Genomic DNA, 15,442 nt, shown 5'->3' with positions numbered 1-15,442 from the left:
TTTTGTGACTGGCTCTCTTCACATGGCATAATGTTTTCAAGGTTCATCCACATTGCGGTGTGTATTAGTACTTTACTGCTTTGTATGGCTAACTCATATTCCATTGTATGGATATACCACATTTTATTTACTCATTTATAAGTTGATTGACACATAGGCTGTTTCCACTTTTTGTCTACTAGGAATAATGCTGCTGTTAATATTTGTTACGAATCAGCTTATGGATGGATAAGTACAATGTGATATGTCCCTGTAATGGAATAATATTCATCTATAAAAGAATGTACTACTGATACGTGCTGCAACATGAGTGAAAGGTGCCAAGTGAAAGAAACAGTTGATTGCATGATTCCATTGATATTAAATGTCCAGAAGAGGCAGATACATGGAGACAGAAAATAAATTAGTGGTTGCCAGGGCCTGGGGATAGGGACAGGGATGGAGAGTTACTGCTGAACTGTATAGAACTTCTGCTCTGGATGATGAAGATGCTCTAAAGTTTATTGTGTTGATGGTTGTACAACCTTGGGAATATACTAAAAAACTACTGAATTTTATACTTTATAGGGGTGCCTCTATCTATATCTATCTATCTATCTATCTATCTATCTATCTATCTATCTATCTATCTATCTATCTATCATCTATCATCTATCTATCATCTATCATCTATCTATCTATCTATCTATCTATCTATCTATCTATCTATCTATCTATCTATCTATCTATCTATCTATCTATCTATCTATCTATCATCTATCTATATCTATCTATCATCTATCTATCTATCTATCTATCTATCTATCTATCTATCTATCTATCTATCTATCTATCTATCTATCATCTATCATCTATCTATCTATCTATCATCTCTCTCTCCTCACCCAAGGATATGTTTACTGATTTTGAGAGAGAGAGAGAGAGAGAGAGAGAGAGAGAGAGAGAGAGAGAGAGAGAATGAATGACAGAGATGTGTGAGAGAAACACCACTTGATTGCCTCCTGTATGTGCCCCTGGGGATTGAACCTGCAACCTAGGTATGTACCCTGACCCAGAATTGAACACCTTTTGGTGTATGGGACAACACTCCAACTAACTGAGCCATCTGGCCAGGGAAGGGGTGCATTATATTTTTAAAAAATAATTCATAGTGACCATCATTAAATACATGTCAATTGCTAACTCCCTGTCAGAACCCTGTGAGGCATTATGGCTCATGAGTGAGAAAGAGAACATCTGATCCCTGTGCTCTAGGAATTTCAATGAAAATGTACAGATGAAGTGGGCATCCATAGTTTTATCAAGATGATGCATCGCTCAGTGCTAATTTCTGGGTATAGGTCACACTCAGAAAGATCTCAGCATCTCTGGGCATTAGCTATAGGTCTTCAGAAAGATTTTAAAATGCTGACTGCTCCAATATTTATGTGAATTAGACACGGTATTATCCATTCCTTATAATACAGTGAGTCCCCTGTGGGCAGGAGCTATGCCTTATGTTTTTCTGGGTTCCCTTGCTTAGTGTTGTGTCTGGTCCTCTCACAGGCAGGAGAATGTGTTTGGTGATTGAATGCCTAAGTGCTGTTTTGGAAATCTCCTGATTTGTTGCTATGACAAAAAATGCCTTCAGGCTTGTGGCTGCCTCTCCTGAACAGCCTGGGGCTTGACCCTGTGGGGAACCGTTGCTGAATTCACCAACTGTCTTCATGCAAGGGGTTCTTTTCTCACAACTGGCAACTATTTTGTTTCTCTGGTGCTTTCCCTGTGATTTTGGTTAAAATGATGACCTGCAATAATAAGCGAGTGTGTCTGGAGTATTGTGCTTTTCTCCCTGCGTCAGGGAGATTTAAGAAAACAAAAGGTGGAATAAACTGCACTTAAAAAAATTACGTCTATCAAGAGTCAATACTATAGATTCTGTGCAGCTTATGGGTCTTTGCTGTAATATAAATTATGTTTTTTTTCTTTTTCTCTTCTCTGTGAAGGTATTTTATGTTGATTAAGTTCTTTCTGTTAAATATCCTTTGCTTGCACTGGACTTTTCTTTGTGTTGATTTTTTGCTTCATTTTTTTCATTTCCCATGCTGTTCAGTTACTGGATGCCAGAAGAACCAAGGTTTGTCCACTCTTTGCAGCCCGCTCGTTTTGCTCTGCACAGCCTTACCTCCTCATGTGTTTGAGTGTCTGTCTCTGCGTTTGCTCCCTTTTGCTTGCAGATGCAGTAATCCTGTTTACTAAACCTGTTCACAGCTTTATTTGTAAAAATAAAGTCCTTGTTTGTGTCTGCCTGTAGTGGATGCTATTATTTTCATTTTTAAATGGACATGCATTTATCATGGAAAATAATGGATAGCAGAGTAAAGAACTTCTTTAGGAAACAAGGAATACTGGGTCTGGAGCACTGTGGGCATAAAGAAGGTGTGTTTGTGAGTTTCCCTCCAACCCTTTCCACTTCCTAAATTAAAACCGTAGATCTGTAATTTCCCTTGTGACTGACACTAATATACTGTTTCTGTGTATGTGTACATTTCTCTTCTCCTAAGACATTGAGAAAGCATCATTGAATTAACTTCCCCTCTCCATGTGCTGTCCCACACTTCTGAAGTCACCCTGGAGGACCTCACCCTGGCCCTGTGGGCCTCATGATTAACATTCCATCTTCATGGTGTGGCACCAGCAAACAGCACTTGGCGTTTCCATTGACTTTTTTCCTCTTTTCTCCTCTCCTGCTGTCTTTCTCATCACAGCACCTGCAGCTGACAATCCAGGCTCTTCAGGATGAGCTGCGAACCCAGAGAGACCTCAACCACCTCCTGCAGCAAGAGAGCGGCAACCGAGGCGCCGAGCACTTCACCATCGAGCTGACCGAGGAGAACTTCCGGCGGCTGCAAGCCGAGCATGACCGGCAGGCCAAGGAGCTGTTCCTGTTGAGGAAGACCTTGGAGGAGATGGAGCTGAGAATCGAAACGCAGAAACAGACCCTCAATGCCCGAGACGAGTCCATTAAAAAGCTGCTCGAGATGTTACAAAGTAAAGGTTTGCCGTCCAAAAGTCTGGAGGATGACAGTGAACGGACGCGGCGGGTGGCAGAGGCTGAGTCTCAAGTCAGCCACTTGGAGGTGATTTTAGACCAGAAAGAGAAGGAAAACATACATCTGAGAGAGGTAAGGACATTCACTTTATTGCCCCAAAGACATATTTTACAAGTGAAATATGTTACCAAGTTATTTTCACAGCTTGGAAGACATCTACAGCCTTAAAATTCCCTTTGTCACCTGCTTTATAACCTTCCTGTCTGCTTATCACCTTTAACATGGAATTTTGCATTAGATTTTTTTTCTCTGCTCACCACACATATGTTCCATTATTATTCAACACGTATTCAGGATCCTGGCGTGTGTAGCACATGTCAGCTCTCAGGTGGTTTACAACTGCTTTCCCACAGATGGTCATTGTTTCAGGGCCTTTTGAGTATGGTACTGCGTAAGTTTTAGATGTCTATCAAATATCTCTATGCAAAATGAGCAAAATGAATAGGTGATCATCAAACCAATAAACTTAAGTATTTTTTATAGTTGAATTGAGGCAGAATTTGCAGAAAGTAAATTGTATGGGTAGTTCTGGAAAGTGTGGTAAAATGTGCAGAGCACCTTTGAACATTTTAGATTTAAGATAATCTTTGTTTGCATTTACATTCATGTAGGACACAGTGTTCTAGGTTTTCTATGTGTTTTGCACTTAGTGGATTAAATTATTCGAAGTCTTTCAGAGGCTGCCTCTCTGGCCTGCCACCACCATTGAATGTTGGGATGCTCATATATCTGAGACTATGTGGTTGGATAGAGCTTAGATAGAAGGTAGGTGACAGCCAAGGACTGAAGTTTTTACAGCAGTTTTTTGCCACTATGGTGGGTCTGGATCTCAAAAGTACCATGTAATCAGTGTACTATGGGAGACACAGACTTCACAGAAAATAGTAAGCAATAAAATGGCATGAAGTATATTTTCAAAATACGCTACAGCAATACATAAAAATTCCAAAAGATATTTGCTTCCAGACCAAACTAGATTTCCTGGCATTCTCTACCTGCTCAGATGGGCAGCCTTTCCTGTGAATCACTCGTTTTGTTGTTCAGAAAAATGGCTTCCATGTTGGGACTTTCTAATACAGATGCTCCCAGGGGTTTTCTCTGATGTAGATTGTATTTGCTTAGAACATTTGAACAGAATTTTGTGTTTTCAGACTTCATGTCTTTGGTGCTCCCTTGTTTTGTTTTGTATTTAGTGGACTAAAGAATAAGACCTTAGTTTGCTAAGTATGAGACCTCAGAAATATGCTTGGGAAACCACATGGCTTGGTTTCATATTGAGAAGCTTAAAGGGGTGTTTTGTTGGGCCTGGTCTTCCTATTCATATTCCAAGAGGGTGATTGTGGTGGGCAGACTTCTAAGACGGCCCCAATGATCCCTACCTCTTGGAATTCATGCCCTTGTATAATCCCCTCCCCTTAAGTATAAGCTGAACCTAGTCACTTGCTTTTAAACAATGAAATATGGCATAGGTAATGGGATGCCAATGACACTGCCATGATTAGGTTACATAAGACTGTTACTTCGGTCTTGTTAGCAGACTCTATTGCCTTGTCAACTTGCATGCTTTTATGAAGCAAGCTGCCATGTGGGAGATGCCCATGTGGTGAGGAACTGAGGGCAGCCTTCAGCATACACCCAGTGAGGAACCAAGACCCTCACTCACACAGCCACAAAGAACTGAAAACTGCCAACAATCACTTAATGAGCTGGAAGCAGATCCTTCTCCAATTGAGCCTTCAGATGAGATCATAGGCCCTGGGCTGGCACCTCAATTGCAGCTTTGTGAGAAACTGTGGAACAGAGTACCCAGCTAAGCTATGCCTGGCTTCCTGATCCACAGAGACTGTGAGATAATAAATGTGTGTTGTTTTAAGCTGCTGAATTTTGGGGTAATTTGTTACATAGCAATAGATAGCTGGTACAGTGAATCAGAAACTAATCTCTTTCTGCCTTATTCCATAGACTTTCCATTTACTTTACAGAAGAGAAGCAGCAATTACTGGCATGTTATCACTTGCATGCAGAATGACTGTGGATTTTGAATTTTGGTTGTGTTATCTCAAAATTTGGGTTGGTAGATTGCTGAACTTGAAAAAAGCTGATGCTTTGCTTTGGGTGCCAAGGGGTCATGTTGCATGTACGACAAGCCTGTGGTGCCAGAGAAACCTCCATCTGCAGTATTGACTTTCACTCTACATTGGAATCTTGTGGTCAGGAAAGAGTCACTTTTATTCCATTATTAGATTCTGCTCATTGGTGGCACTTAATAGATGATGCCTTGATTCTGTTGTGTGGATGCCTCCATTTAAATGATTCTAAACACAATTATGAGATTAGTTGGTCCTCACAATGGTCTGGTGTGGATACAGATCATATTTAGAGCCTTAAACTTCAGCCCGAGACCCCACAGAGAGTGGTACAGGAAATGCAGCCCAACACATCCAACTAGTTTCCTTGAGCATCAGACCACTCCTTGGATAGCCAAGAGGGGAGAATGTGGAAAAAGTGTCTCTAGATAAAAATCTTATTTTAAACTTGAACTCAACAAACAAGAGTTGGAGGCGTGAAAGGACCCTTCCCAAGAGAAGAATTGTACTGTCTTGTGAGAGCCATTTGTTATATTTTCAGGAATTTCTAGAACTTGCTTTTTAATCATTGATAGCTTGAAACTGGTCATGGTGGGAATATTTACACCATGGAAATCAGTAAAATGCTATTCTCAGGGCCTACCTGTGCTCCCCCGACCTGCCCTATTTTTGGAAGCCTATTTACCCACACACCTCCAAGTAAATGCCACAAAATGTTTGCACACAATACAGCAAGAAGAGGCAAGTTACAGAGTGTCAGAATTATGAGTCCATTACCCACATCATTCACCAGAAGCTTCCAGAACAGCATCTGGACTGATGCTTATGTGTCAGACATTATAAAGAATGCTTTATGTGATTCATGTTTAATTCTCACAGCTACCTCACTCATTCATTCATGCAGCCGTTGAATGACTACTTACTGGTGATTTAGTTTGGGCTAGCCAGTGATTCCTGATAAAATTTGACTTCGTGGTGCTTGTGTTCTATTGGGGTAAACTAGAATACAGATATCTATTTAACAGTCAAACAGGGAAGTATCAGGAAGAAAAGTAGGGGATGAAGAACTAGTGACCTGGGTGGGGCCAACTTCGTATCGGCAGTCAGGGAAGACCTCTTGGAGGGGGTGGCACTGTGAAGTGAGATCTGGGTGACGAAAGGGAACCAGCCACATAAGGCTCTCAGAAGACTATTGCAGTCATATGGGAACACCCATGCCTAAGAGGTAGGTGCTATTATTTTGCCCATGTTACCTGGGGAAACTGAGGGAGAAGCGACATTAAGAAGCTTGCCCGATGCCCCACAGCTAACCAGGGGTTACGCTGGTATTCCGATCCGGCAGGCTCCAGGGTCTCAGCTGTTGGATCATTTTATTATATCCCTTTTCTAAAGGAATCTTTCTCAAAGCGTGCCCTGCAGAACAGAAGCCATTTTGTGGGATGTTGGTATGTGTTATGAGATAAAAAGGACAGCAGGGCGAAACAGACTTGGGAAAAAGCCAGCTTCATAGAGTTGACTGCAGATATGCATCTGTCGTTTCCAAGGAGGGGGCTGGGGAGGGCAGAGCTCCTCACACTCACTATCTGGCTGCTTTTCTCTTGCTGCGTTGGTGTTCTTTGTGCAGCACTTTGGAAAAATGCTGTGTTAGAAAATAAAAACTGTGCTCTTAACTTGTGACCTGCAAGATATGTAATAATATACAAACAGTTGTTTCCCATGGCCCAGTCACTGAATAATTTTCTCCATTAGTTATTCTAATAATTTTCTCCACTAGTTATTCTAAAAGGCAAAGCTTATTGCAAGCTCTTTCCATATTCTCTTCTGAGTTTTAGAACCTTCTTCTGTCAGGGATTGATTTTTTTTTTTTTTAGTGGAAAAATGTGGCTGATTTTGATATTAAACCAGTAAGAACAACCCAGCTCGAATAAAGAAGTTTCCTGACCTCAGTTAATTTAAATGAATCTGAAACAGGATTTAAAATATACTTGCAGTTTTAATTTCAGTGTGTTCCTGATTTTTCTTTTGCACGGTTCCACCCTGTTGGGGCTAGATGGCGTAATGCTGGGGAGTAGAGAGCTGGTGGTTTTATGGTTCATTCTTAGGTAGAGGTGTTGGCCCTCGTATAAACCCCATCTCCTGGAGTCCTGGCCTTGCTTAGTCAGTTGTTTCGGGAGATTCCAAGTTGGCAGGAGTTGCACATGGGGAGAGTCAGATTGCTTTAGTGTCTTGCGTTTCGGTGGTCTGGAAAAAAGGCTGAGGGTGAAACCACGTCTATGCCTGGCAGGAAACAACAACAGAAAGATTATGACCTCAACTTATTTGGAAGACCAGAACGGTTGCCCAAGAACTACGACGGATGTGCTAATGTGAGCTGAAGTGCTGGCCGAAACACAACATTACTCACTAGGGCTGTCTGATGCTTTTGGATACAGGTTGATTTGATAAGACATTGTTTGATGTAGTAATAGTTTACCTTGCTCTCTAGCTTTTTCTGCAAAGAACATATTGTTCCATGTAAAGGTTTTAGTAATCAAGTGCCCAAAATACTACTGATCTCATTAAAGAAAAAGTGGGTTTATATACCAGGATCCTCCTGTATTCACTCTCCTTAATATATTCTTGGCTGGTCCTTAGAGGAGAGCTAGGAGTCTTTGGACTCACTGCACTGTAAAATGTTTGAAAGGAAGGGATATATGTTCTGCTGCCATGCCTGTGGATCTCCTGTGCTAATCTCCTTGGGCAGCTGGCCTTTCTTTAGTAGCAGGGGCAGAAAAGCCCTCAAGTCATCAGTGGCCACAATTGCTGTTGACCTAGCACAAGTAAAATCCCCAGGAGACTGGGCCTGGGCTTCCCTCCAGGTTGTGTGTGTGTGTGGGAGGGGGGTGGGGGGGGTGGGGGGTGGGGACGGGTGGGAAGCAGGGAGGCGGAGGGCCAGGCAATATGAATTCTTGATCTTCTGCTTTATTTATCCAGATTGTCCCCAGGCCAGTGGGAGACCCACCAAGGAAAGTTTGTGACCTAGAAGTTCTTGAGCTCATAAACCTTTTAGGGATAGCTCAAAACTCACCCACAAAATCTTTGTCCAAACTTCTAAACTCCACCCTCATCTCTCCTTTCTCAAAGCCATATGGCTTCTTCTCTTTAATACACACTTGTCTCCAGTTTTGCTGGGTGAGCCATGATTTTGCCCATGCAGGCATTTCTAATTCTGACTCCACAGATTCGATATATTCTATTTCTACCAACAAAGCTTATCACGGAAAACATTCCCAAACACAAGTGACTACCTAAATGTAACATTTTACACACTTTTTTTTCCAAGAGTTGTTTCCTATAAGTACATTATAAAACCTAACAATTTCTCCGTATTTTAATAAAGGCAGTTTCTTACCTGATCAGTACATTCCATCAATATTTCTGGACCTCAGTATTGCCTGCAGGTGCTCAATAAATATTTGAAAGAGTGAAAAAATAGTTAAACAATACCTTGAGAATTGCTCTGTGGTGTATCTTGGCAGTATTGGAAAAGTTTATAATGATTGTATAAGTGCCATGTTCTTTTCTGTTTTCCCTATCATTGCTCTATGTTGGGAGTAGAACAGTAACTATGAGGGTAACCTTAATTGGAAATTTTCCTTCATTTTTTTTTGAAGTGTGTTGGACAGCATTGGGCACATGCTGAATGTCCATGTGCAGGATGTGTGGGAGCACCCTTGACAAGTTTATGGTCTTGCTTAGGGATTCAGGTGGGCAACAGAGAAACAGCTGACACTTATTGTGGCTTATTCTATACCAGGTTACTGTACTAAGTAAATATTGCCGTAGTCATCCTCATACACAGATAAGGAAACTGAGGCACAAAGAGGTAAGTAATTGTTCCCAGTTATATACAGCAGGTGCTGGAACCAAGAGTGGGACCTCGGAAGTCTGTCTCCAGAGAATACACTTGACACACTGCATGCTACTGCTTCTCAGCGTGGGCACCCAGAGGGCCTCAGATGGCACTGAAATGCTATACAGCTTAGAATACGAGAGCTGAGATGACAGAGCTGGTCCTCAAAGGCAGAAAGAATTTCATCACACATGGGTGGTAGGGAAGTACGATTGGAGAAGCGATGGCTGAGCCACGCCTGAGATGGGGGACTGTGGTGGGTTTGGGGCACAGTGAGTTTGGAGCAGGTGCAACTCCACCTGTTAGGAGAAAAGGAAGTAAAGGTGAGCTGGTGGTTTGAGGTCAGGTCACTGAGGGCTCTGACCATGGGACACAGTGGATCGGCCTTTATTAGATAGGCTCTGGACAGCTTGTGAAGGAATTTTCCTTGGAGAATGGCATGATCAGAAAAGACTCTTAGTGCTAATTGATAATGGGTTGGCTAGGAAGGGACTAAAGGCATGGAGATAAGTTAGAGGGATACTGTGGTTGTTCAGGTGACCAAGAATCCGAATCTGGTTGGTGGCTGAAAAAGTTGAAGGGAAAGGTCATCTCCACCTGCAGGCAGGACCTGAGTGCTAGGAGCTGTACTGTGCAGACAACTGTGTGGGCCTGGATGTGGGTTGATGGCAGGACAGTGGGCAGGTGAGTCATCAGCAGGAGGTGCTGGGATTGGATGTGTCGAGTTTGATGAAATACTGGTGGAGCTGTCCAGCCAGGCTGAGAATATTGGCTGAGGAAATGATCATGAAGTTGTGCCCAAGTGCATAAGGCATTTCTGACTATTGGTCACCTGTCTATTGTTGTTTTCACACACACACACACACACACACACGAAAATTTGTGACCACCAAGCCCCCAGTTTGTGTGATCCTTCTAAAGGCTGCCTTGTCACTTACTCCAACTGTTACTTCAGACAAGACCCAAGGAACTGCCTACTTCTCCTTCATGCCTCTTTTTGAGTAAGCATTTAATTTTGAATATGATATATCTTTTGAGATTACATGGCATTTTCATTCACTGATGCCGACTTGGTACAGATTCCCTTTGTTCTCAGAGAGTTTCATTTTCCCCAGGTGCTCTGTGCAGGGTGGATGCCAATGCATCATCTCATCAGAAGAACACTCTCTGCACCCTGATTTAACCACGCCTTCCAAAGCAGGATTTCATAACTTTTACTCTCACATTTCTGATGACATAAGGAATATATTCATTTTCATTTAGCATCACTTAAATTTTAATACATTCTTTAAAGTTTGAACACTCTATGCTAATTTGAAATGGTTCAGGTTTTACCCCTTATTGATTTTAATGAGTGTAATTGGTTGCTTTTTACTGTAACAGAGGCTGGTGGAGCCCCAGGGAGCCATTAGGCACAAGGCATTTGGGAACCTGCTGCGAAAAATAAAGTGGCAGGGCAGAAGGGGAGGGGAGAATAGCGGGAGGTTAGGCAGGGAGAGACTGATCACTGTCTTCATTGCCCTGTCCTGCTGCTCTGCCTTGGGTTTGACTTCTCTTTGAAAAATATTCTTTTGTTAGCTGACCTAATTTATTATCATCATCGTTTGCTAAAACAGTGCACCACCAACAAAAAGAAAACAAAAAACCTCAGCAGTGAGAAGTCCTGCAGCACCAGTACTGTGGATTCTTCAGTGTGTTTCATAGGCTGCAGCAACGGGAACTTGAGACAGGCTCAGTTATGTCAAGACCCTGGTGTCTCGGGTGGGAACATTCATTAATACCTTACATATGGAGGAGGCTTTGTATTTTGCAGAACACATTCCACTTAAATGATTTCCTCTGATGCTGCCCATAACCTGTGAGGGGAATTAAGCAGTAATGACATGTAACATTTATTGGGTACTGTGGAACATCATTGCTAATCATTTTCCTTGGAGTGCCATTAATTCTTCCAATGATACTCTGTGGGGGGAAGTGGTTTTCTGCCCTTTAGGTGAGGATGCTGAGGCCCAGAGGGGTGATGTTTCTGATACAGGTTCTCAGGGTAAGTAGTCATGGATCTGGCGTTCAAATTTGGATCTGTTGGTTCCAGGCACCTGTTCCTCACCACTCCTTGATACTGCCAGTGATTTCTATTTTCTTTTTTTTTTGTAAGAGAAAATAACCAAATTTAATACATACATATATACGAGAACCTCGCATACATGAGAAAGTCAGAGATCCCACATGCAGGAGAGGTTCAGAGATAAAATGAAACATGGTTATATTAGACATCCTGAGCTAGGGATGAGGTAAGGTGTCTGGGGGGCTTTGAAGGGTCATTGCAGAAGGATAAGAGCAGATGTTTAATAAATAGAACTTTGCCCTGCTATATTGGTGGGTCAAAAAGAGATATCTGATAATCTCCTATTATGGGCCTCTAGCCACTAGAAGCAAGTAGCACCTTTTTCCTTCCCCCACAAATGTCTCTAGATATTGCACAGTATCCCCTGGGGGACAAAATGGGCCTAGGTTGTGAGCTGCTGGTGTAGAGTGAGTGACACGTCCTTTCCGTGACTGTGGCGAATAGAGTGATTCCCAGCCCCACGTGCGTGAAGCTTTGTCCTACTGAGGAAGGGCAGCCCGGACCACAGTGCTCCCTCACCCAAGGCTGACTGCAGGCGACTGAGCTAGGAAACAGACGTGCTGAGGAGAGGTGGGGCTTTGAGCCTGAAAAGAAAACAAGTGGGGAGTGTGTGTGTGTACACGTGAGAGGGACGGAGAGAAACGGAGAGGGGGTGGGACCGAGAAAGACAGACAGAAGCTGCCTTCAACTACCCCCTCCCTTCCTCCTTTCCTCTCAGAAAACGTAGGCCTGGCCAGGAGGAAAGCCCTGGAAAAGAAACCTAAGGGAGGGGCTAGGGGGTAGTGTTTTGACCTGAGATACCACTTGGGAAGGTTGAGATTCTGTGAAAATAAAAGACTTCATTCTCAGGAGTATTTATGGAGGCAATAATTATGGATCCAAGTAGACACATAAACCTCACTTTTTGACTACCGGACTCTCGCTATTAATTGGCTGTTTTATTTTACAGCAAAGGTTGTTGCCCCTGCTTTTCCAAAACGGCCTTTGAGCCTCCCTTTCTGTTTTTTTTACAAATAAACATTTCTCTACGTGAACTGCTACACTATGCCCCACCCTGCAGCACCACCAAACTTCAGAATAATTTTGGAGTGGTGGTTTTATCATGTGGAAATGTGGTACAGATGTTCTGAACTGCCTTTTCTTTCTCCCCTTTAAAACATCATGACCACACATGCTTTGCTCTAAGTACTATTAAATATTTTATTATTACTATTAAAAAATCCTGCCTCAGGCAGAGTCCCACTACATCTCAAGTAAAGGCAAATATTTGTGCGTATAAATAGCAGCAAGTATTTAGCATATCACACTGAAAATCTGAACTCACCATTTGGCTTTTTATGCAACTGAAACCTTTATTTTTTGACCCACTTAACCAAGTCCTCTAGTTTTACCCTGTTTTCTAGACTCTAAAACTTTAAGTTCAGACCATAGGATTTTGTTCACTTTTCTTCCCCCTTCCCCAAATTTCCCCTGGACTTGACTTTCTCTTTCTACCCTGCATAAATCTTTGAATTCAACCTGATCACCTAATGAAATTTGATGGGAGGATCTGAACTGCCAGCATGAGTTAGTTCACATTTTTAAAAGTTACTAATAGAGGAAAGTTCTCCTCTCTCAAAGAATCCACAGATGGGCGGCCGCGTCTCTGCGTCCTCCAGCACCGCACACTGGGGCCCGTGGTCCTATACCCAGCACCCACTTTATCATCGCTCAGCATATCCCCACTCAGAAACCTACTGATGGAGATCAGCTGCCACTCTAACCTTAATTTCTTTGGGGTTTATTAGTGCTACTCTCTTTTTATGTTTCTTGGCCAGACTTAAACATATTTTTCTAAATAGTTGCTAAAAAAACCCCACCTCTTTAAACTTAGTCGCTTGATCCTGGAATCAAGAGCTCCCTCGCCACCTACGTGCATGTTTCAGTGTGCTGGAAGTAATCTTGATTTAGACAAACGACCTTCTTTAAAGCGTTGCTTTTCCCATCCACATCCAGCAGGAATGCACTGCAAGGTGATTTTCTTTGAAAGGGCCGGGGAGGTCTTTGTCCTGGCAGAGTTCAGACAGGAAGGAGGAGGCAAACCTGATTGCTCCTCAGACAGTAGAAATCACGCTTCATGTAGATATTCCACTGACCTTCGTGACACCCAGCGGCGCTCCTGCCAGAGGTCTCTGTTGTACTACCTTTACGATGCGTGCCAGGATTTAGACGATTTTAACGCTCAAGCTCTAGTCGCTTTAAAAGACAGAACAGAATGCTGTGCTTGCCAGTTCCACACTGGGAACTTCATGCACCTCAAAAACCTGCCAGGTGCAAACCTCAGTGGGTATCCTGAGGATGCCGCTTGAGCAGCTGTTACAGGTGGAGAGGTCGTGGGAGTTTAGTGGGGTCTTGAGGATGCTTGTGCTGCGTGGAGACTTCTGACACGCGATGACACAGGATTCTCTGGAGGATGTGGAATCTTTTTGAAGACCTCATTATCTCGTCCCCCTTTTCTGGGCTGGGGTTATCTTTGCCTGCTGGCCCCTTGCTCTGTTGCTTTCCAGACACAAATGTGCTCCTTCTTGCCCAGAGGACTCAAGGAGAATGGTCCAAAATGACCACATTTCCTGAAACCACAGCAGCCTCCCCAGCACTCTGTGTGGCAAGGTCTGTCTGAGGGTTATCGCACGGATAGAGGAAGGTTCATGGAACCGCAGCTTGGGAGGTCCTGGCAGGGTGCTGCTTTTAGCTTAAATCATCACTGTCCTCGCCACTGCTGTTAACGTGGAAGGCTCTGGTGCAGGCTCGGAGCTGAGTGCTGTACTCAGATGCCCCTAAGAGCAACTGTGTGAGGTGTAGTGCTGACGCTGTCCCATTACTTAATCACAGCGGCTCAGGAACTTGCCTAAGACCACACAGGGGACCTGCCCTCAGTGTGATGAGAGCCATTGTATCATCTGCTGTTCTGTAGAAAGTCAAAATAACTTCTAGCCATTTCCCCCCACCCAGTTCCTCTCCTCCCTGATTTGTTTTCTTCGAATCTTTCCTTTTCTGTTTAGCTGTCTCATCTGGTTTATATTAGGGCTTTATTTAAAATCTTCTTCCTCCTGATACGTCGATTCTTTTCTCTTTTATTTTGAACCTCATGCATTTTCCTACCCTGATGTTTTCATCTGCATTGTTTAATGAGGTTAATTGTGTTTGTTGCTGTGTTCCAAATGGCATTTCTGAGGTTTTGCAAGAAACGTAAGAATGCTAGTGAAATTTATAGGGGACTTCTGGCCCAGTATCATTTTAATCAGCAGTTTTCTTTGCCTCCTACAAAACCTTTTCGTTCACCTGCATGAGTTTACTCTTTGGTCTCAAATGAAACGACCTATGCATAGCACTTTGCACAGGGCCTGGCTCAGCAAATGTCACTGATGTTTCTTTTGAAGGAAGGTGAGGAAGTGGTAAACAGTGGTTACCTTCACGTCAGTGGGTCTCCTTGTAAGGCAAGTCCATGTTTCCTCTACAAACCATTGATTTCTCCCTTCAGAATCAAACCTCTCCTGGTGGCATTGCACAGGTCACTTGTTGGGGCACAGGCGTTTGTACTCAGGTAAACTCAAGAGTGACCTCTCCATCACCCCAGTTTCACTTTAATTTCTTCAGAACATTATAAAGTGGATGAATCTCCCTCTGTTACAGATGAAGAATCTGGGTCACAGGGAAGTAGATTACACTGTCCAAAGCCTTACAGGGAGTCACAGTCCGGGTGGCCTCAGGGCCTGTGTCCTAACCATCAGGCTCCATTACCTTTTTTGCATGTGGGAGAGAGCTGGGGTGGGTCTAGAGCGGCATTTGGGGTCTTGAGGGCTTCTCATGGGGTAGTTACAACATATACTCTCTCTACAACCAGCTCCCATGCTGATTTCCTTAATCCTGTACCCATCAATTAGGGGCTAATGTTGAAGCCTAGGAGACCATTCATGTGGTGGAATTGAGGTATGACAGTGGGAACAGACTGGGGAAGGAATAGAAGAGGGTGCCTTGAAACAGGAATCATGTCGTATGGCAGCTAAGAATGTAAAAGATGAGGAGGGAGATATCGGAAGAAGCTGCAGTGTTCAGCTTGGGGGACAGGGCCATTGATAGTGCCTATGATAGTTATGAGGGAGGCAGGGTTTAGGAGGGGAAGATGAATTTAACATTGGAAAATACAGGTTTGCATTTCAGGGCAGAAAACTGGGCTAGAGCTGGAGGGTTGGGAATTGTTTGTCAA

The 15,442-nt window shown here is 43.2% G+C and overlaps 1 protein-coding gene across 1 annotated transcript in view; it reads left to right on the top strand.

The window, feature by feature from the left end:
• The window catches only part of ERC2 (ELKS/RAB6-interacting/CAST family member 2), a 612,577-nt gene that overhangs the window by 115,392 nt on the left and 481,743 nt on the right, over positions 1–15,442 (top strand). The window contains exon 3 of the mRNA XM_087825036.1: positions 2,748–3,164. Within this exon, the coding sequence (XP_087681162.1) occupies positions 2,748–3,164 (417 nt within the window). The remainder of the gene's footprint in view (positions 1–2,747; positions 3,165–15,442) is intronic.

This window comes from Miniopterus natalensis, chromosome 15 (genome assembly GCF_054644295.1).
Source record: "Miniopterus natalensis isolate mMinNat1 chromosome 15, mMinNat1.hap1, whole genome shotgun sequence".
NCBI lineage: Eukaryota > Metazoa > Chordata > Mammalia > Chiroptera > Miniopteridae > Miniopterus > Miniopterus natalensis.
Note: the sequence above shows the minus strand (reverse complement) of the source record. Positions and strands in the feature narration are given on the sequence as shown.